General features: G+C 52.0%; 1 protein-coding gene across 1 annotated transcript in view; it reads left to right on the top strand.

Moving 5' to 3' along the window:
• The window catches only part of TNC (tenascin C), a 65,281-nt gene extending 54,702 nt beyond the window's left edge, over positions 1–10,579 (top strand). The window contains 6 exon segments of the mRNA NM_001195149.1: positions 1,781–1,913; positions 3,548–3,699; positions 4,445–4,541; positions 5,619–5,780; positions 7,711–7,874; positions 9,841–10,579. Of these exon segments, the coding sequence (NP_001182078.1) occupies positions 1,781–1,913; positions 3,548–3,699; positions 4,445–4,541; positions 5,619–5,780; positions 7,711–7,874; positions 9,841–9,951 (819 nt within the window). The 3' untranslated portion in view covers positions 9,952–10,579.
• Positions 10,580–21,149: the final 10,570 nt, after the last annotated feature.

The raw sequence follows: 21,149 nt of genomic DNA, 5'->3' as shown, positions 1-21,149 counted from the left end.
GCAGCACTCATCAACCAGCTTCTGACTGGCTCCACCCACTCAGTCAGTTATCCCCCAGCCTTCTGAGTTCTGCGCCCCCCGGGGTTGTCACTCCACGACTCCCTTCCCATCTCTCAAGATACTGTTGACATTGCATGCTTGTGTCTCATCTGTCATTCACTTCATCCTCATGAACTTGTACTTTCTATCCCTTTACTCTCATTGTAGCGGGTTCCAGAAGAAAGTAGAGCTAAACTGGCATGTCCAATCTGCCATGTTTAACTAGTGCATTGATTCACTAAAATGAGTGCATTGGATTGACCAATCTTGAAAGTCCCTTCCCAGCAGGCATTCTAGGACTGTGTTTACCTGAAGTCTTGAGCCTCATTTCAATCTATCCTGATTGCTTAGAAAAGGACTTTGCACAGCAGCCTAGAGAGCTGAGCCGTCACTGTATCCCCCAAGTAATTCAATGAACTCAGCTTTAGACTTGATCCTTCCCCAGGGACCAGACCTGGGGGCCACATAAAGGTCACTGGTGTCAGCTTACTGACTTAACCTTTCTGCCTGTCCAATCCCCAAATCTGTGTGTTTCACTCAAGAGAATCAACCTGGTGTAGGAGGAGAGTCCTAGATAGGATGTTAGGAGACAGGAGATGAGACTAACGTCTGCCACCAACAAAATATGGAGTGAGAGCAAGTCCCTCAGCTTCTCTGAAAGTCAGCCCCCCACCCTTCATGGGAAGAATCAGGATAACCTCACCAGCCCAGCATGAAGATGCAAGAGAACCTTACAGGGTCCTGACATGACTCATTATTGTCTATGCCTTGTCGGCTGTGTTTGCAGGTTGCAGACAGCACTGTTGGGTTAGGTTTGCCAGCAGTGTAGGTTGGATTCCAATCCCAGACACCAAGACACCAAGGTCATCTGCTAAAAGGTGAAGTCACAGGCATTGGAAGCTAGAAAGAGAATTTGAAAAGGAGGAAAATCTGGACAGCAGCCCAGTGAGCAATCACAAACTACAGGGGTAGTGAGAGGCATGCATGCCTCTCCTGGACATCTCTGTTCTAGGGTCAGCTTCAGCTTCCCGCCATGCCTGCCAAGCTCCTGCAATCACCCCTGACTCAAGAGAGCCCCAGAGTCACTGCAACAGGATCGTGTGGGAATCTTCTTAAATATGCACTTGGCAAAGCTCCACTTCTGGCCCTTAGGCGATGCGGCCCGTCTGAGATGGAGGCCAGGCATTGTTTTATTTTAAAGCTTCCCAGAGGACTGTGAAAAAGATCCATATTAGGGACATTGATATGACAGGTCTCAAAATCTAATCCTTTTGCCATTTGTGTGGTTCATCTTGTTACAAAGCTAAGCTTCTTGGTTCACATCATTCACTTGTTCAAAAACCTTTGGGGAATCCACGTTCCTTATGATAAACTTCAAATTCCACAGCTTGGCACTTAAGACCCTTTGTAACCTGGTTTTTGTCCACTTCTTCCACCACTCCACCACCTGAAACAAACTGTGGTCGAGGTAGGTCCTTACTTCTGCATATTATTTTAATGCCTCTCTTGGCCTCAGGACCTTTGCTCATACTGCACTCTCCCCATCTTTGATGTCCCAGAAGTGAGCATGGAGCCTGACACACAGTGAGACTCAGTGGATTCTTTTGAATGAAGAAATGAATGGATGAGTGAATGAATGCATATATCAGCTATACCCTGAGAGTTTATGTGACAAAAAAAACAAAAAAACAAAAAAACAAAAAAAAACCCCAAACTATTATATTCTTTCTTCTCCCCTTAGGAAGTGATTTTGGGTCCAGAAACCACCTCCTATAACCTGGCAGAGCTGAGCCCATCCACCCACTACACGGCCAAGATCCAAGCGTTGAATGGGCCCCTGAGGAGCAAGCTGGTCCAGACCAGCTTTACCACAAGTAAGGGACTCAGGGTGCAAGAGGGCCTTGAGATGGAACTTTGTGAGACTAAGTCAAACCTCCACTTCTCCTCTATGACTGAATTTTTCCATTAAAAGGCTCAATGCCTGCTACTACCTGAAAGGCCCAGGAATGTGGGTGCAGGAGGGCAAGGGCCTCCCTTTCCCGAGGTGAATGGGAAGGAAAGCCAGTAGTGAGACATCTGGATACAAACCCCGTCTCCCCCATCGCTCTGGGTGATTTAGGCAAGTTACCGCCATTCTGCAAGCCTCAGTTCCTTCATCTACAATGGGATCACGAGGATCCCTTCTTCACAAGGACCTTGTGCAGGTCCCTGGGTTGTATCTGAACTCCCAGCCGAGGGGGCAGGGCTCACTGTAAGCTGTGTCCCTTTTCTTCCCCTTCAGCATGTCAGCCTTTACAAAGTCTGTCCATGCTCAAAAGCAGAAACAGTCCTCCACCCAAGCTGGTAGAATAATCAGGGCCCAGGTTTCTGGCGGGAGAAGGAGAGGCTCCCAATGACTAAATGCTTATAGTATGAGTGAGACTCAGGGGTCCCAGCCCAGGGAACCAGCCCTGCACCCTGCCACCGGGTGTCTTCTGCAGATGGCAAATGGGCAAGGTTTCACAGGGAATTAAGAGGAAGCATGCATTTCTGAGAAAGGGAGGAGTTGGCTTTTGGAAAGCCCTGACCATGGGATACACAGAGTGCATCCCGGAGCTGCCTCCTGCCCTTCACCCTTCACTCAAGTCATTCTGCACACACCTGCCGAGGGAGGTGCAGAAGCAACAATCTCTCTTGCCAGACCTCACGCCAGGTGCTGGGAACACAAAAATATGAGTCTGCCCTAAAGATGCTCCCAGACGAGAGCCGGGAGGTAAATAAGGACACAGCTAATGGTACGGCCTCAGGAAAAGGGGTAGTACAAGGAGGAGGTCAGGTCAGATCAGAACCAACAGTTCTCTGTTCCGTCTGCTGAGCAGACCCCAAGATCATCCATTTCTATCAAGTTTTACCTTTCTTTTTTTTTTTTTTTTTTTGGTCACATTATTGCACTTGGAGATTCCCCAGACATTCTTGTTTGCTCCCTCTAAGATTCCCAAGCTCAGAGCAGTTAAATGACTTCTCCAGTGTCCTGAGGCAAAGGAGGGCAAGTTCGGGATGAGATTCCTTGTCTTTGGCTCCCAAATCCTCTGAAGAAGTTGGGATGCACTGTTATTAGATGCCCAGGAGAGCGTCCTGATCCACAGCACGCCTCCTACTGGTGCTAGAGACCCGGCCATCCTGCCAGGACCTAGGTCTGCACCAGGTGCTGCCTGGCTGCTCAAGGTAGATCAAGGTCAGCCTGATACACACTCATCACCGTGGTTTAGCTCTCCTCCCACTGAGCTCATCAGCCACTGCCATGAATATAAGAGACTGAGCTGGGTCCCTTATATCCCTAACTTCTAAAACCTCATTGCACCCCTTCAAAATAGGCCTTATCCCCATCGTGCACACAAGAGAACAGAGCCTCAGAGAGAGTAAGTGCTGGTTCATAGGCATCTGGCCAATACACAGTGGAGCTGCAGTTTGAAAGCTCCTACCCCAATCCTCCTAGTCTAAGAGGTCACTCTTCCTTCTTCTCCCACAGTTGGACTCCTGTACCCATTCCCCAGGGACTGCTCCCAAGCAATGCTGAATGGAGACACAACCTCCGGCCTCTACACCATTTATCTGAATGGTGATAAGGCCCAGGCTCTGGAAGTCTACTGTGACATGACCTCCGATGGGGGTGGATGGATCGTGAGTATCCAGGGCTCTCAGGCATGGGGCATGGGGCAAGGGGGTGGAGGGCACAGTAGGGGTGGGGAGGGGAACAGGTCCTCCCCGTGCACTCAGACACACCCAGGATTTGAGGTTTTTGCAAGATAGTGCCTGTCACACAGAGATGCTCAGGAGCCATCTCTTAAACAAAGGAATGAGAAAGAAGCTGGGGATAAAAGCTAGGAGAAAATAATGTTCTTGTAATTTATCTGATTGATCCTCAGAAGACTCTGTGATGCGTAAAAATGACGGTTGTAGAGCCCATTATGTGGATTAATTAGCATTTGCTATCTAGCAGGCACTGTGCTAAGAGTTTTACATGAATTATTTCAGTCTCATTACTTTTCAAACTGGATAGTGGGGTTTTTTTTTGTAATTAATAAACTTAAAAAAATTATTTATTTGAGAGAGAGAGAAAGCCCAAGCGAGCATGAGCACGAGCAGGGAGGAGGGCAGAGGGAGGGAGAAGCAGGGTCCCCGCTGAGCATGGAAGCCAGATGCAAGGCTCCATCCCAGGACCCTGAGTCAAATGCAGATGCTCAACCGCTGAGCCATCCAGGGGCCCCTGGGTGGTACTTTTAATCCCTGTTTTTCACGTGGAGGTGGCCTGCCCAGAGTTACACAGACAAAGCCGGGGACTGGTCTGATGTTCTTCCTCTCAAAAAGATGCCTTCTCTCTCTTGCAGTAGCTAAAGCGCACCCTGATGCACTGGTTATGTTACAGGTGTTCCTGAGGCGCAAGAACGGACGTGAGGATTTCTATCGCAACTGGAAAGCCTACGCTGCTGGGTTCGGGGACCGCAGAGAAGAATTCTGGCTTGGTAACGCAGCCCTGCATGTTTGCGTCCCTGATGCCCATTTCTGCCCTCCTTGTCATTGTTCCTAACCCACAGCGCCCCATAGGAGAGAGAGAGACCAGGAGGGAACAATAGTTATGGTAGTAGACACGGAATATCAGCTCTTCCATGGAAAAGACTCTAAATTCTTTAGGTCATTAAAAATAAAAACCTGGTCCTGGGCGAGCCAACAACCAGACTGAGTCTAGCCTGAAGTCATTCACTGAACCACTTATAGACTCATCCTCACTGATGTTATTAACTGTTTTCATTCTGGGCTCCAGGTGTTGAGATGGGCCTTATAGCCATAACCTTGAGCCTCGTAGCACCTGTGCAAGGTACAAAATTCCCATCTTGCACATGGGAAAAGAGGGATGAAGTCCCATACCCATAGGAATCTAGCCAATAAACAGTGGAGCTGCAACTTGAAATCTCCCCAAACAACACTTCAGTGCCATCATCCACCCACCCATCCACCAATCCACCCACCCATCCAACCATCCATCCACCCATCCATCCATCCATCCATCCACCCATCCATCCATTCATCCACCCACCCATCCATCCATCCACCCACCCACCCATCCACCCATCCATCCACCCATCCATCCACTCATCCGTCCACCCATCCATCCACCCACCCATCCATCCATCTATCCATGCATCTAGTACTTTTTCAACAATCTCTCTGCAAGGAGCACTGTTCTGTGTTCTGGTACCTGGGCCGGGGAATGTCCACCCGGTTAGCATCCACTGCCTCTCTCTTGCAAGAAGCTTTGGAGGTTAAAACGTGCTTTCTCCACCTTATTTCCTTTGATCTTCACAATGCCCTAGGAGGCTAGCAGGGCAAGGGTGTCAACCTGATTCTACCTGAGGCTCAGAAGCACCCTATATTTTATCTGCTGTTATGCCATCGAGGAGCAGACCAAAGTGCAAAGCCTAGGTCTATGTGAGAAGGACCTCTTTTTATAGCCCAACTGCTGCTCCTATAGGGTGGACGGAATAGAAACAATAGCCTCAGTCACTTGGGTTTCTTCTGTAACCCTTGCCTGTCCTCCCCAGGGCTGGACAATCTACACAAAATCACAGCCCAAGGGCAGTACGAGCTCCGGGTAGACCTGCGGGACCACGGGAAGACAGCCTACGCCGTCTATGACAGGTTCAGCGTGGGGGATGCCAAGACTCGCTACAAGCTGAAGGTGGAGGGGTACAGCGGAACTGCAGGTACGGGATAGCACACTCCGGGCCTCTGAAACCCCAAAAGCCTTCCTTGTGTTTTAACTAATTCCTCCCCCCTTGTTTCCTTGATCAATCCATTGACTTATCAGATCAACAAATAAATGAATCCTTATGAAATCCTTATCCAGAACCGCAACTAAACAGATCTGGGTAGATTTTGGTCACCAAAACACAGAGTTGGGTTGGGAATCAGAAAAATATATCTTTCTCTCACCCATTTTTAGGTATCAACTTTAGATGGATGAGCAGTCTCTTGGGGGCCTGAATACTCACCTAATCCAGTGCATCTAAGTTTATTTATTTAAATTTATTGTGTACCTCTGACCCCCAGGGATCCTGTTAATGTGTGGGTGCAGACACACCAAGATTCTGCACTTCTTACAGGTTCCCAGGCGATGCCACTGTTGGGGATGTTGCTAGTCTATGGACCACACTTTGAGTAGCAGACAGTCCACTCCATCACCCACCCACTTGCATCTTTTCAAAGACATCCCTGCCACATGGTCATCCAGCCTTAACCCACATACCCCCGACGATCAGAAGCTCACTCCCTTCCAAGGGCCCTCGCGGTCCTTGTGTGATACACAACGTAGCTCAGATCTTGCAGATGTCATTGACCTGCAGTGCCTTTGTGTGCTTTTCTGGCTTCACCATAGAGGAGAAATTAATAAGGAAGCCACATGCATTCAGGCCTATGAGGTAGCATCTCCTTGTTGGGAATATTCCACTAGCGTTATCCCCTTCCAATTCTCACAGACACTGTTCCAGGAAGATGGTGCTAGAACACACATGAGGAAACTGAGACCCAGAAAAGTTGAATGAGTTGCCCAAGGTGGACACAGGGGGAGGCAGACAGGCAGGAGATAGATGTGCTTGGTATCGAGGAGGGACCAGGTCTGACGGTATGACCACCCAACCCCACCCCCACCACCCTTACCTGCTTTGGGGTGCGCCCAGTTACGTCTATGCAAAGAGAAAAGACAGAAGCTATGGCACTTCTCTAACCTCTCTGAGCCCCGAGTCTCCAGATAAAGATTTGCTGAAAGCCAGGCTCAGTCTAAGGAGAGACCGGGCTCTTTTGAGACCAGTGTGCTGGTAGTGAAGAGAGAGACCCAAGAGCCAAAATTGTTTACATTCTTGCATCCCTCAAAGAATTCTGACATTTTATTACCTGGCAATAAATATCTCTTTGAGCGAAGTGGCTTCGGGCAAGAAGGATATCCGTATGGGAAGGAAGCAAAGCCTCTGCGCAGCAGGAATGCGACCTCCACCCCCCTCTCTGCATTTATTTCCCAAGCCCCTTCACAAAGGGAGCCCTGGTAAAGCTGCATCCTCTGGTGGCAGCTGGCTCTCCACAGGAGGGCATCTTGTTTCATCCTTACTTACCTGCTCCTGGTCGCTTCCTCGGTGAAAAGGCAATGAGGCCCTTTGTACCTTGCTTCAAAATGTCAGTCCTGCCTTTGGCTCTCTGAGCGCCAGCGTGTAAAGGAATGCAAAAGCCATGATAAAAGTAACAAGAATCACAGCTACCATGCACACCACTCTACCTTCATACCCCTTGAGGGTCCCAACAGGACCCTGAGCTGGATAGAACCAATGTGCTAGCTCCATTTTCTAGAACTCGGAGGCTCAACAGGAGGCCTGACGTGTGCAAGGGGACACTAGGGAGTGAAAGCTGGACCCTCCAAAGCCACCCACAAGCCTCTGTCTACCCCCATGATGCTGCTTCTAGCAGAAATCAGTCCTTGGGGGGCACGCCTATGGCCCTTCCAGTCCCGTGTTTGATACTAATTCTGGGTCCAAAGTTCGAGGCCAGCCACCCCAGGATCTTTCAGTTGCCACCCTGGTCCTGCCCTTCTAAGCCCACAAGGAAACCCCAGCTGGGATTCCTCAGATCCATATTTCCTCACTACAGGTGACTCCATGGCTTACCACAATGGCAGATCCTTCTCTACCTTCGACAAGGACACGGACTCAGCCATCACCAACTGTGCCCTATCCTATAAGGGGGCTTTCTGGTACAAGAACTGTCACCGTGTCAACCTGATGGGGAGATATGGGGACAACAACCACAGTCAGGTGAGCGAACTTTCAGAGTCCGGGGCAGGGCCTGGGAAGCTGGTTGTGGGTGACAGGCAGGCACCCCAGCCCCTGGGTCCTGGCCGAGACTTGGGGGCAGCCACTTCTGGGACATGGTGGCACATCTATTCCCAGAAAGGAGGAACCTCGTAGTCACTGCAAGTCAGGTAAAATCCTAGAAACAGCACATGATAACACATGAAGATCCCGGGGAAACCCCTAGTCATGTGGATCCCAAACACAGGAAGCTCTCCTCAGGTAAAACTCGGGTCTGAACTCCAGAAGGAAAAGTAGATAAAAGTGGAGGCCGTCTAGGTGAAGTGGGGGCAAGAGTGGGGTGTTTTTTCCACTTTATTGTGTTGCCCCCAGGACGCGTCCACTCTAGCATTATGGTACCACTTTTCTTTCCTCATCCCCTACCACCAGAGTGATACAAAGTCCTTCTGGGAAAAGTGAGCAAACATAAACGCGTGCCCAAAAAGAAACTTCTTTTTCCAACCTCCTCCCATCCAATATGGGAAGAAGAACAAACTGACATAAAAAGGGGTGTCAGGAGTCCTGTCCCAGCTCTGGCTCTGCCCTGGCAGCTGTGACTCCATGAAGTCACTTTCCCTCTCCGGCCTCAGGCTGCAGCATAGGAACGAGGAGGGCTTGCTTGCAGCTCTGCACCTCCGTCTGAGGGAAGACCGAGGGCAGGAGGAAGTCAGCATAGGGACCAAGCAGTCAGGCTGCAGTACTTCCCCCAAACTGAGTAGTTACAGGCACATTTGCTCCTGGGGTGCACCAGCCATTCTCCAATCCCACCTCCCCGTCAGACTCTGAGACTACCTGAGATCAATGATTGCCAAAAAGAAAATGGAATCATATAAAATGTCTTTATTTTTGTGCATTTTACCAGCCATTAACTCCTCCATGTCCCTTCACAGCCCAACTCAACTTAGGGAGGAGAGGGGTCAGAGAATGAGGTGGTGGCCTCATAGGAGCATTCCTGGAAGTAGACCTCCCTCCTCTGGTGGGGCAACGGGCCTTGTGAGTTTTGATGGGGAGACTCTACCATCTGTAGACTCTGTGGAAGAGTCAAATGTGGAATTGAGGGGCCCAGACACAAATATAATCTTTTCTTGAGCAAAAGAAATAATAAAATAAAATAAAAAAATAAAATTAAAATAAAATAAAATAAAATAAAATAAAATAAAATAAAATAAAATAAAATAAGTAAAAATCTTTGGCCAAGTTTCCAAGGATATTTTTCCCTACTGAAGATGAGAGAAGTCATACTTGGCACCTAAAATGTGCCCAGCACTATGATTGCTCCTTTACAAACTCATTTCATCCTCATAGTATCCTTTCTAGGTTGGCCCTATCAGACCCTAAGCAGGGGAGGGAGAAGGTGGTGAAACTGAGCCCCAGAAAGGTTTGTAAAGAAATGCAAAAAGGAACAATGGGGGGAAAAAAAAAGTAACAATGGGCGCAGCTTGTTCAAGACCATTTATGTCTCAAGTAAGAGCCTTAAGATTTAACTCCATCTATCAGGTTGTAAGATTTGTGTCCCCCCTAGGTTTTTCCTGCTACTCCGGAGAAACCTTTATTAAAACACTCCACAGGAGTGAATTAGAGACTCCCCTGCACATAGCTAGTCAATCCTGTAACTTCCAATCGTGACCTGAATTCCCCCCGCGCCTACTCCTACCAATGGCAAGTTCCATGGGCCACCATTTTGTCTCATGACGGCAGCTCAATGCAAATGCGGGTGGCTTCTGACTGAAATTTAAAACATGGACTCGGATTTGGGCCGCTCCTTTGCAACTTTTCACGGCCCAGATCCATAGAGATGCAAGAGACAGCTGTGAACTAACAAATGGTCGGGTTGAAACAGAGCTCCCTTTGTTCCCAACAACTAAGCGGCAACAGTCAGTGAGCACCTGGACTAGTGGAAACCAATCTGGAGGTCTTCTCTTTTTTACAGGGCGTTAACTGGTTCCACTGGAAGGGCCACGAATATTCAATCCAGTTTGCTGAGATGAAGTTGAGGCCCAGCAACTTCCGAAATCTCGAAGGCAGGCGCAAACGGGCGTAAATTCCAGGAACAATTACTGGGTGGGAGAGGAGTAGGGCCCAGAGAAAGAAGCAAATTTTACCAAAGTCTCAATACAACCCGTCCAACCATCAAGCCACACCGGGTATTTGGCAGGAGTTAAAGCTGACCTTGGATCACCGGGGCCAATGGCAGGAGCAATGGCCTCACCTCCTCTGCGAGTACTTCCTTCGCACCAAAGACAACAGTCTCCACAGGTGTCTGTTTTGTTGTTTGAATCAGCAAAATCTTCCAGTGGCGGCGTCACGGTGGTTGTCCTTCTCTTGGGTGGCTCTGGGAATAGGAGAGGGGTAGGCTGTACAGTGGTAGTTTGTGTTAGAACCAGCTGTATTTTACACAAAACTGTATAATTATCATTATTTTTGTTCGCAGTGATTTGGTGTGTGTCATGGGAGGCCGTCCCCCAGTTTTTTTTTTTTTTTTTTACAGTTCATGCAACAAAAACCAGAAAAGCAATACTGTTTCGATTTTAAGGATATGATTAATATTATTAATATAATAATAATGATGATGAAAACTAAGAATTTTTAAAGAGATCTTCCTTTCCAAAACACATCTGGACAGTACCTGATTGTATTTTTTTTTTTTTAATAAAAGCACAAGTACTTTTAAATTCGGCTGTTGTTTTGCCTTTCATTGTTGATGCTAAATTCCACCAGAGTCAATGTATTTGAACAGAGGAGAGGAATGCTGGAAAGGAAGGTGAGGAGGATGGGAGGGGAAGGAGGGGGGAGGGCTACAGGCTGGGAAAGAAGAAAGCACTTTTTTGAACAAAGTTGAACGAAGTTGGGGAAAGGTTACCACTTCAGATTCGGCTTCTTGTTCAATGGTTTCAAGACTAAGAGTTTGTCATTTCCTTCTTTTTTTTTTTTTTTTTTTTTACCTTTACTTATTCATTCATGAGAGAGACACAGAGAGAGGCAGAGACACAGGCAGAGGGAGAAGCAGGCTCCATGCAGTGAGCCCGATGTGGGACTCGATCCCAGGACCCCAGGATCACACCCTGAGCTGAAGGCAGTTGCTCAACCGCTGAGCCCCCCAGGTGTCCCAAGAGTTTGTTGTTTCAAAGATGCTTTTACATCCGTCCTCTAACGTAACCTCCTGGAAATTCCATGATGGAGATGAGGAGATGATAATCCAGCAGGGATTAAAATGCCCAGAGGCAGACTGCCTGAGTTCAAATCTTGGTTCCACCAACTCCTAATTCGCTGACCTCTCTGTGCCTCAGTTTCCTAATCAGTAAAGTGGGGGATACTCACAGTTCTTAACTTCATAGCATTGCTTCAAAGAAAAAAAAAGAAAAAACCCATCCAGATGCGGCCCTTAACATGGTGCCGGGGGTGGAGCAGGTGCCAGCAGGTGTTAGCTGTCTCTACTATCACTTTGTCGGTGACAGATTGGGGTTGACAAAGGTGCAATGACTTGCCCTGGGCCACCCCCCACCCCCAGTTAATCCTAGAGCTAGGATTTCGACTCCGGTCTCTGACCCCAGTATTCTCACTGTCCCTCGGTATCTGATGAAAAGCCCCCCTTCCCCGAGGAAACGTGTGTGTGCCGTGAGCTATGATCAAGGGCAGGGAGGTCCAGTGGATGCCTCCGACAACCCCGAGGTCGTAGAGCCAGAAGGAGTGTGTGTCAGGGGTATCTCCGCGTCCCGGCCTCAGAGCCCCCGGTGTCCCCAGACTCGGCCTGAATGCCTCTGGCGGGGCGGGAACTCCCCCCAAGCACAGCACATCTGTTTGTACCCAGGGGACACGGCATAGCCGGCTGGGACCCCACAGGACACGTTCGTCTTTGCGAGCAGGGTGGGGGCTGGGGGGCGGGAGGAGCAACCCCCAGCTGATCCTCAGAGATTTTCAGCAAATGGACTGATTTAATGGAAACGTTTGGGCTGATAGGCCTCATTCAAATGGAATGTGATGGCTCAGATGTGAGGACGAGAAGAATTTATGGCTCGGGCCAGATCCTTTGCTGCCGAGTTTATCTTGCTTTAATAAATGCTGTCACGTTATATACACAGTTGGCTGCCCCAGATCACAAGACTCGCTGCCTGCAGTTGGGCCATAGCAACCCCGGCCGCGCTGTCAACCCGACCACGGGCGCCGGCAGCCACCGAGCCCCCAGCCGGAAGCCCGGGCCGCCCGGCCCCTCCAGCGAGACCAGGGGCACCAACGTACTGGCCCCGAGCCACAGCGGCGTGCGGTTCTGGTTGGTGCAGGAGCCCCACGGGGGGTCGTGGGTGCCCCCCCCACCGGGGCTGGGCAGGCAGGAGGTCCAGGAGCCACAGCGGCGTGCAGTTCTGGTTGGTGCAGGAGCCCCAGCAGGCGGGAGGCCTTGACGGGCCCTGGGGGGGTCGTGGGTGCCCCCCACCCAGAGCTGGGCAGGCAGGAGGGCCCGAGCCAAGCCGCTCAGGGCTGTGCAGCTGGGTTCAAGGGGCCCCCATGGCACGAGCTCGCCGGTCCTCAAACGGTCCTTCTGTCGGCGACTCTGGCTTCGTCCAAGCAAGCTCCAGCACCCCGAGGGCTCCTGAACGGCCTCCTCAACTTCGGCCTCCCTGGAAGCTCTGGGCCGAGGATGGACACGGGGAGTCTGGCCTGCCCTTTGCCCTGCCTCCAACCCCCCTTGTCCCCTTGTCCCCACTTGGCCCTTTCAGGGCCAGCCTCCGAGTGTTGTACCGCACCCTCAAGTCTTGGGCTAGCCACCCAGGTGGAAAGTGCTAGAACACTGCAGGTGGGGCGCTGGGGACCTGAGGGGTCGGGGCATTGACCTCGCGGCCCCTCCTCCAGGCTTCAGGGCGGCTGACAGTCGCCCTCCCGGCAGAGGCACAGCGCCTGGCCGGTGTCGGGCACGCGGCCCCTGCAATGAGCCTCCAGGCCCAAGGGTGATTCCGCACCGTGGCTGCTGCCACCCTGGGACCTACGCCGGCCCCTTGGGACCCAGTCCCCCAGCCTCTGCCTCTCCCGGGGCTCCTGGCACCACGGCTGCAGCCGCCTGCTTGCCGCTCCCCATGAGTTCCACGCAGGCCTCCCTCCACGGAAGCCACAGGGGACCTCTGTCTCCTCCCGTGGAAGCCAGGGCACGTAACTGGAACTTTGCCCATTTGATACCCACAGCGGGACTTTCCGCCTCGAGCGAGGAATGCAAATCAAGGAGCCTATGAGGCTGGCTCCCCCCACCCCAACCACAGGGTCTGCCCACACCTCCCCATCCTTCAGGGGATCCCACCTTGTCCCTTTCTCCGTCTGCCCCTCCGGCGCCATCCTTCTTCCCGACCACGTCTTGGCAACTCCAAGCGTGGGGTGGGGGCTCCCGGTGGGCTGTGCTGATTGCCTCTCTTCTCCCAACATCCTCTTTTCCCTTTCCGTTTAGAAGTCAGTACTGAACATCCCCCGGATGCCCAGCGCGAAGTGAACAAAATGACCACAGGCCCTGGCCTCGTGCAGCTTCCATGCCCGGGGGAGGCTGGCAACGGCCGCTGCGTCACACAAGCAAACAGAGGGTAGGCTCTGGAAGCAAGTCCGAGACACTGAGAATATCTAACGAGGACCCGACCCTGACCGGGAAGGCTTCCCTGAGCAAGGGCATCTGAATCGTGGCCCAAATAATAAGTGGGCACTAACCAGTGAAGAAGGCAGGGGAAGCAGGGGCAGAGCAACTCTAGAGGCCCTGAGGTCAGGCTGTGCGGAAAGCAAGCCAGGAATCTGGTCCTGGGGGTTCCTTTGGTCCAGGATCAGGATTCTGATCTTCTTTCTAAGTGCAATGGGAAGCTGCTAAGGAATTTGAAGCGGGGGAGGATTATGCTCATAGCTTTTCTTTAAACCATCTTTTTGTTGCAGCTTGCAAGACGAGAGGTGCCGAAGGGGCCCAGGGGAAAGGTGATGGGGTTCGATGGGGTTTGATGGTGTCGTGGAGATGGGGCATATGGTTCTGGGAGACGTTTAGAGGGAAGACCCCATAGGACTTGGGGTCCCACAGAGCTGCTCCAGGTCCACGTCCTAGTTCCTGAACTGCTCCCAGTTCCTGCACAGGGTGTCTTCTAGACGCAGCTCCGTTGTCTCATTAGGGGTGTGCAGGGCTAGAGTCAAAGCCTCCTGAGCCCCAGGAACCAGGAGGGCTTCAGGGTCTCAGAGTACTAGGCATCGCTCCTCGGACTTTAGGGGGGGGTGTTCCGGGGGGTTCCCTGGAGGTTACTGTGGTGAGAATGGGATCAATGCCAAGGCGAGGCTGTGGGCAGAATGGGAAGGGTGAAGGCGGAGGCGGGCGTTGCCCCGAAGGCCTTGGGTCCTGAGTGCAGCCGAGAGTTTAGGGCAAGAGTGACAGAGTCAGCATTGCCCTTTAGAAGACTCCCTCCCAGACTAGAAAGGCATTTGCTCCTGCTGCGCGTCCTAAGGCCTCAGTGGGGTGCTGGACGCCCGCACAGGCGCCCCCTCCACCCCCGCCCTCGCCAGGATTTCGGGCGGGTGTGGCCTCCTAGTGGCCAGCAGAGGGCTCACTCCTGGTCCTCCTGCCTCCACCGCCTGCCCCACAAAGTGAATTTAAAGCTCAGGAAGGAAGCAGGCAAGGGCTCTTCTCTGGAGCATCACTCCAACCTCAGCACGACAGGAAAATAGATGTCAGTGTGTTACAGAAACACACACACACACACACAGAGTCACAGGGAGCAGCTCCCGCAGTAGCCGGTACTTTTGCAGCAGCAGGGAAAGGAACTGAGCAGTGAAATGACTTCTCTGAGGTTCACCTGACCTTGAAGGGCCAGACCTAGGACTGCGGCCTTGGCCTTCCAACTAGGCCAAGCGCCTCGGGAGCATCTATCGCACACTTACTCCTTTATCCAATATTCTTCCGCTCGGCACGCGAGGAACACCTGCCGCAAGCCAGTGCCCTCCGAACCCTTCGGAGTTTGCAAAGCCAACGTGGTCCTGACTTCTTTGAAGTAATCACCTTCGCAGTCGGAGCTGAGCTTGAATCTCGCCGTCCGATTATTCGATGATCTCGGTCCAGTCGCTGAATTTTTCTGCGCATCCTTAAAATTAGGGTGAAGAAGATATACGCCGATGAGAAGCTGTGATGATCTGAAGGAGGAAAATGGACAGCACGTGGCCTGGAGAAGATGCCCACCCTACCTGCCCCCACCCCCCAACCCCAAAGCTGAGAGGCCCTGGTCCCAAGCCGAGCATCAGGGTAAGATCCTCAAGTCGCCAGCAGATGGCAGTCCCCTCCGGCTTTAGGAGGGGCACCCAAAGAGGTGCTCCTAGGGATGTGTTCACGTGGCTGGGGACCCAGGGAGTCACCTTCTCCGCCTTCACCCCCATCCTCTGCTCCATGAGAGGCTCGAACCCTGCCCAGGGACCGCAGGGCACGGCAGGCCATCCCTTCTGTTCTTGTCTCGCCCTCGACGGCCCCAAACCTTAGGTCGACACTGCAGACCCTCTTGCTTATATATCCCCTGGCACATGTGCACCGGGGAGGGGGGACAGGGAGGCTTCTGGCCCACGAGTGACCGGCCCCCACGCAGAGTCTGAGGGCCCAGCCCCTCCTCCGGCTCAGTGGCCGTGCGCTCTCCTCACTAACCTGCGTGCCCTCACTAACCCCTCATTGTTGGGGGTGACGGACCAGCCCACACAATTTCCACCCTCCTCTGCTGGCTCCCCTGACTTGTCCCCGGCGCCTCAGCCCCCCACTTCGTCGTGCCCACCGCCTAACCCTCCAGCACAGAGTGAGGCCCTTCTGGAAATGGGAACTGGTTCCGGCTGTCGTTGCTACTGTTTTTACTTTCTCCTCTCCTCACAAGCCTGGCTGGGATGGTGATCCCGCTGGGTGACCCCGAGCAGCTGGGGCATGGGGACCGTAACCAAGGGCCCTGGGTCCGCAGGGCCTGGCTCCCTGAATCGGCCCATCCCTCCACAGAGGTGTAGAGCCGTCTGCCCAAACTGCTGAGTCCCATCACCTCGTTCCCTCCGAGCTTGCCTTCTGGCTTCCAGCAAAGCCCGAGACGATACAGCGGCCTTGGGAGCCCTGGGTGCTCTGTCCCGTGATACCTCCCTGAACGCACCCCCGTCTGGTGGCCTTCGAGGAGCTCGGGCCCGCCCGCGGTTCTTCGAACCCAGCGCTCTCCCGCTTCGGAACCTTCCCCTGGAATGCTCTTGCCCCCAAACATGTCACAGCCGCGTTCTCACTTCCTTCGGGCAACCTCCCAAAGCCGTCTGCTCCGTGAGACCCTCCCTCAGCACCCCACGCCAACACACGCAGGTGCACCCCACACGCGCAAGTCTGTGCCCCAGCACGCACGCCTCCCGTCCCCTGTACTCTTCTTCTCTCCACGGCACATCTTCCCACCTGACTTGGTGGGTGTGACTTCTAGAAATGAAGCTTCGTGACAACGGAGCCTTCCTATGTGTTTGCCCCTGCTGTACCTCCAGCACCTAGAAGAGAGCCCTTCTAAGGTTTCCTGGTCCTTCCGTCTTAACCGAATGTGTCAACGTGCTAGGAAGACTGGCAAACAGGCCTTATCCGCCTCGCCTTCTTTTCTGTTTAACTCGTGGAGCATCAACTCTGCCCCTAGATATCATCATTGTAAGCGGAAATAAGCTCAGAGCAGCGATTTTTCCCAGAACGGTCATGCAACCGGTATGGATTCCAATTCGGTTCCTGCTCACCCACATCACTTGTCCTGTGGTTTAAAGAAACAGCAGGAGAACTGCTCTATCCAGAGTCCCGGGCAGCAGCCTCTCCTCGGGAGGGAGAGGCTGTGGGCTGAGATTGGGAGAAATCCAGCAGGATAGTTAGAGGCAAAACACCATAAATATCAGTCATCTCAAAGGCAGAGCATGGTGTGTCTCCAACCAAAGTCACTCGTCCAGGGACTTTCCACACATGTGGTCACTTGGAGAGAATCCTCCCAACGCTGGACAGAGGCTGTTCCACGCCACCACGCTGAGAACCATCATTTCTCAAGGGTTGATGGGAAGTGAGTGAAATTAGTGACCTATCAAGCCTTTTATTTTCATGAATTAACTTAAAAAAATCTACTGAAATAATAGGGAGAGAGACAGACACGGAGGGAAAAGGGGAAAGAGAAAGAGACAGAGACAGGGGCAGAGACAAAGACAGAGACAGAGAAAAATTTCCAGGGACGGTAGAAGCATCATAAACTAAAGTCACCTAATTGTGGGTTCAAGAGCTTCTCCAAAAAGAAGTATATCTATTTGCTGACGGTCGAGGCCTTCTAAGCACCAAGCAGAGGAGAGGGTGGAGCAGGCCCCAGGGCTTTGGTCTGCACGGTAGACCCGGCTCAGCAGAAGCTGGGGCCTGCACTCCACCTGGACACCCAGGGGAGCGTCACAGTTGGGTCTGAGACAGCACCTATCTCCGCCCCAAAGCCCAGTCCTGAGGCAGCAAAGAACTTCCAACTGAGAGCAACACGGGGCTGGTTCCAGGGCCACTGGGGAGCTGTAAGCTGCAGGAGGGCCCGGCTGGGCCCAGCGGGTCCTGCTGCGGTCACCCTGCGTCTCCAGCACCGCGTCCACGGTTCACAGTGCTGGGCCCAGTAGCCGCACACCTAAGATTTCCTTGGTATGGTATCAATTTCCCATAACTGCCTGGAAGTTCTCAGGCAGGGCTCTCAGGTCACAAGCAGGTCCAGCCCGAAAGAGAATGGCCCTCACTCAATAGATGACATCCTTAGAGTGCCGCTCCGCGAGGCAATCGGATAGTGAAGAAACTGAGAGCGCTGCATCTTTTGAGAGGAAGAGAGATGGGATCACGAGCAGGGACAGGAGCTCGGGCTCAGAGTCTCTGTAGGGCGGAGAGAAATCTCAGTGGCAGAGAGAAGGTGGACGTCCCCTGTTGGGTGACAGAGGGGAGAAGGAGGGTCCGTGCTGAAACCTACATGGGACAAATGGCACCCAAATAAGAAAAGAACTTGTCACGACCGGGACACTGGGGGCTCAGCAGTTGAGCACCTGCCTTGGGCCCAGGGTGTGACCCCGGGGTCCCGGGATCGAGTCCCACATCCGGATCCCCACAGGGAGCCTGCTTCTCCCTCTGCCTGTGTCTCTGCCTCTCTCCGTGTGTCTCTCATGAATAAATAAATAAAATCTTTAAAAACAAAAACGAACTTGTCACCACCAAAACCATCCAGGGAACAAGCAAGCCATCAGAGAGGCAGGGAGCCCCGATACTGGAGGGGTCCTAGGTCTTGAGGTTCACGTATTAAATAAAGTGGTGTCGTGCTGTGCCTCGCAGCCCTAAAACGGGCTTATTATCCTGCTCCTCCGGCTCGGTTAGCTTCTCATACAAGCTGTCGAAAAGCTTCTGTGCCAGGTTTTCAGCCTCCAGCCTGGGTCTCCAACGCAGCAAAAGGACAGGCCCCTGTGACAGAATGACGACACCACAAGACACGGGTGTTATCTGAAGAAGGCGGCCCCTTGGGGACACACGAGATAAACACAGTGTTGAGGGTTCTCTTTCCTTCCTCCAGGGAATGGACTGGGAGGAGCCACGCTTCCAAGTGGGCAAAACCCGAAACGCCCTAAAAATTCTAGGTTTGATGAGTTTCTTGGAAGCAAGCTCCGTTCAGAAGGGACAACCTGCAGCCCCGACCGTGACCCCCTGCGGGAGCCTCTCACTGCCCTGGGCCGGGATGTTTGCTGCAAAGGGTTGCTGCGAGCCGGAGTCCACTCTCTAACTTCACTTCGGGGGTTACAGGGGTTCAGACAGGAGATCCTGAGTGTAAACAGGGAGATCACGCTATCCTTCAACCCCCAACATCACTCACCCCTTAACCCCTTCTTCCCGCTTCATCTAAACGCCAGGAGCAAGGAACTCAACTGGAATTTAAATGACTTCATGGGGATCCCTTGGTGGCGCAGTGGTTTGGCGCCTGCCTTTGGCCCAGGGCGCGATCCTGGAGACCCGGGATCGAATCCCACATCAGGCTCCCGGTGCATGGAGCCTGCTTCTCCCTCTGCCTGTGTCTCTGCACCCCCCCCCCCCTCTCTCTCTCTGTGTATGTGTAAAAAAAAAGAAAAAAAAAATGACTTCATGGACATCGCACAACACATGCTCTTTTGTTTTTCGTTTTGTTTTTTGTTCTTGTTTTTGTGTGTGTGTGTATAATACATGTTTTTAATGTGCAGGCTGGAGATTGATTATAACAAGACCACTAGACACGGAAGCAGGAGAGGGGCCCCCCCGACCAGACTCTGGGGGTGCTGGAGGTGGGAGTCCATTCTTAGCAAACTCTGCATCAGCAGCACCTGGCTAGGAAGACAGCTCTGTGCTACACTGAGGAATGAATCAATCGATCGATTGATGCTTTCAAGCCCTGGCTCTGCTACGGAACTAGCAGTGTGAGCTTGGTGGAGTTGGGTGACTCTCGGGGCTTTAAGTTTTTTCATCTACAAGAGACGCCCTGGGGGGGGGGGGGGGGGGCTCAGCGGCTGAGCATCTGCCTTTGGCTCAGGGCGTGACCCCGGGGTCCTGGGATCAAGTCCCACATCAGGCTCCTTGCATGGAGCCTGCTTCTCCCTCTGCCTGTGTCTCTGTCTCTCTCTCTCTCTCTCTTTGTGTGTCTCTCATGAATAAATAAATAAAATCTTTTTTTAAAAAGCTTTTTCGTCTCCAAAATCAGAAGTAATAGTAACTACTTTGTGATTTCAATAAATGCAATAGTGCGAATCAAGTGTCCCAGAAGGTGTCTGGCAGATAGTAGGTGCTCAGCAAACAGTACGCCCCTTCTCCCCGCTAGAGCCACCCTTCACACAAAGGAAAGGCCGGTAGACATTTGCCTGGCTGACCCATAGTTGCAACTAATGCGAATGAGCTCAGTTCCTTGAGGAGGAAGCACAGACAGGCAAGGCCACGTGCCTTGGGTCAGGTGGCAGCTCCCTGGAAGAGTTTGAGGCAGAGGAGAGAAGGAAATCCAAAATTTAAGTACATCACAGCTAATTGTGAGACTAAACAGCTAAGAGTTGCATTTGCCTTTCATTTATGCTGCGACTTCCTCTTAAGACATTCAGTTGCTAGGGGATCCTTGGGTGGCTCAGCGGTTTAGCACCGTCTTTGGCCCAGGGTGTGATCCTGGAGTCCCAGGATCGAGTCCCACGTCAGGCTCCCTGCATGGAGCCTGCTTCTCCCTCTGCCTGTGTCTCTGCTTCTCTCTCTGTGTCTCTTTCTCTCTCTCTCTTCGTCTCTCATGAATAAATAAATAAAAATCTTAAAAAAAAAAAAAAAAGACATTCAGTTGCTAAAGGCAAAGTGCCCAGATCTTCTGGAGGGTTCGCAGAAGGTTCACGCCTTCAGCACCTTTTCATTAATAAAGTTGAACATACAAACACCATGAACTGTACTCTAAGCCATGTACCCTTAAAGGACCCACATAATACATTCTTACTGCATCCAGCCCCCTCCCCACTGCCAAGAATTCATTTCTGCAAATGAATGTGTATTTGATGCTGTGATTGGGAAGTGAACTGCATGTGCCCCATGTGCCCCCTCACTGTCTCAGGGGCAAGGACGGTAAGGGCGGACTCATTGCCCACTTAACTCCAATCATCATGGCTCAGGTCTGTGTCGAATCTAATCCTTCCAGTGTCTTCTCCCAGTTTCTGTTCTCTTTTTCATCCCAGCGGTCTGGTTTTGCTTTCTGTATTTTTTTTTAATTTTTATTTATTCATGATAGTCACAGAGAGAGAGAATGAGAGAGAGAGAGAGGCAGAGACATAGGCAGAGGGAGAAGCAGGCTCCATGCACCGGGAGCCCGATGTGGGATTCGATCCCGGGTCTCCAGGATCGCGCCCTGGGCCAAAGGCAGGCGCCAAACCACTGCGCCACCCAGGGATCCCCTGCTTTCTGTATAATCCACAAATCTTTCTGGAAAAAAAACAAAAAGATAAGCAAGAACAATTTCAAAGATAGAAAATGACACACATTCCCAGTTTCGGCTTTCCTTGTCAGAAAACAGTATGTGGCATCCTGTAAGGTGAGTGATATCACTGTACCCGGCACCCAGAGGAGGAAACTAAGCATGGGAAGGTTAGGGGATGTCAAAACCACACTGTTGAGCTTTATTTAAGGCGAATGAGGTCAGAGTGTTTTGTTTAGAACCTCATCGTTTAGGACCCATGAGTATAATCAATACGCTATAGATGCAGGCATTGGAGCCAGCCCACACAGCGCAG

The sequence above is a fragment of the Canis lupus genome, chromosome 11 (genome assembly GCF_011100685.1).
Source record: "Canis lupus familiaris isolate Mischka breed German Shepherd chromosome 11, alternate assembly UU_Cfam_GSD_1.0, whole genome shotgun sequence".
NCBI lineage: Eukaryota > Metazoa > Chordata > Mammalia > Carnivora > Canidae > Canis > Canis lupus.
The sequence above is the reverse complement of the archived record's forward strand: the minus strand, read 5'-3'. Positions and strand labels throughout refer to the sequence as shown.